The sequence below is a fragment of the Sinocyclocheilus rhinocerous genome, unplaced genomic scaffold (genome assembly GCF_001515625.1).
Source record: "Sinocyclocheilus rhinocerous isolate Xijiao unplaced genomic scaffold, SAMN03320098_v1.1 scaffold688, whole genome shotgun sequence".
Lineage (NCBI taxonomy): Eukaryota > Metazoa > Chordata > Actinopteri > Cypriniformes > Cyprinidae > Sinocyclocheilus > Sinocyclocheilus rhinocerous.
Genome location: NW_015651641.1, coordinates 237,424 through 238,326, shown reverse-complemented (window position 1 = coordinate 238,326; position 903 = coordinate 237,424). Strand labels below are relative to the sequence as shown.

Here is a 903-nt window from a genome sequence, read left to right as displayed (position 1 = left end):
GTCTTTCTTTGGCCTGCGCTCTGGAAGTGATCTGTTAATTCTGCTAAACTTTAATTAAAACAAACTAAAACTGAAACTAAACTATATAAAAACGAAATAAAAATGCGTTCACAAAATAAAAACTAAACTAAAACTAACAACAATATTAATGAAACTAATAAAAACTAAACTGAATTGTATAGCAAATTTGAAAACGATATTAAAATAAAACTAATTTAATAATTCAGAACTAAAATAACCTTGGTTCACATCATCTGTTTTTTGATTTTACAGACAGTACAATGTGGACTATAAATTGGACACTTATCTGAAAATTGCACGTCTGTATTTGGAGGATGCTGACCCCGTTCAGGCCGAGGCCTACATCAACCGAGCATCTTTACTTCAGAATGAATCCACCAATGAACAGCTGCAGATTCACTACAAGGTGCACCATCAGTTGAAAAATGTCGTTTTATAATATACTATATATGAAAGCACAGTATCCAGTAGGGCTGGGTGGTATTTCAAATAAATGATTTGTGATGATTTTGGTGGAATTTTAAAGAATCTTCAGAATTTAATTGAACAATTGTTTTAATTGTCCAAAAAACTTATTAATAAACATTTATTAACTGTCTAGTAAGCTATTTATTAATACATAGTTATTAATAAACAGCTTACAACAGTTCTCATTTAAAAAAATTTTTTTATTTCAACCATTATTAATATACTTAAAATACACACACACACACACACACACATAATTATTTTCATTTAATGTATGATTTTATATATTTAAAAAAAATATTTTGTAGATGTTTTATATATAAACTTTAAATAAGTTAATATCTATAATATTATAACAGTTGAAAATAGGGTTGCAAAAAGGTGGAAAATTGCCAGTAAATTTCAGAAACAATC

General features: G+C 27.1%; 1 protein-coding gene across 1 annotated transcript in view; it reads left to right on the top strand.

Moving 5' to 3' along the window:
- LOC107713304 (COP9 signalosome complex subunit 4-like) overlaps nt 1-903 on the top strand; it is a 7,485-nt gene that overhangs the window by 4,817 nt on the left and 1,765 nt on the right. Inside the window, exon 5 of the mRNA XM_016518765.1 lies at nt 274-427. Within this exon, the coding sequence (XP_016374251.1) occupies nt 274-427 (154 nt within the window). The remainder of the gene's footprint in view (nt 1-273; nt 428-903) is intronic.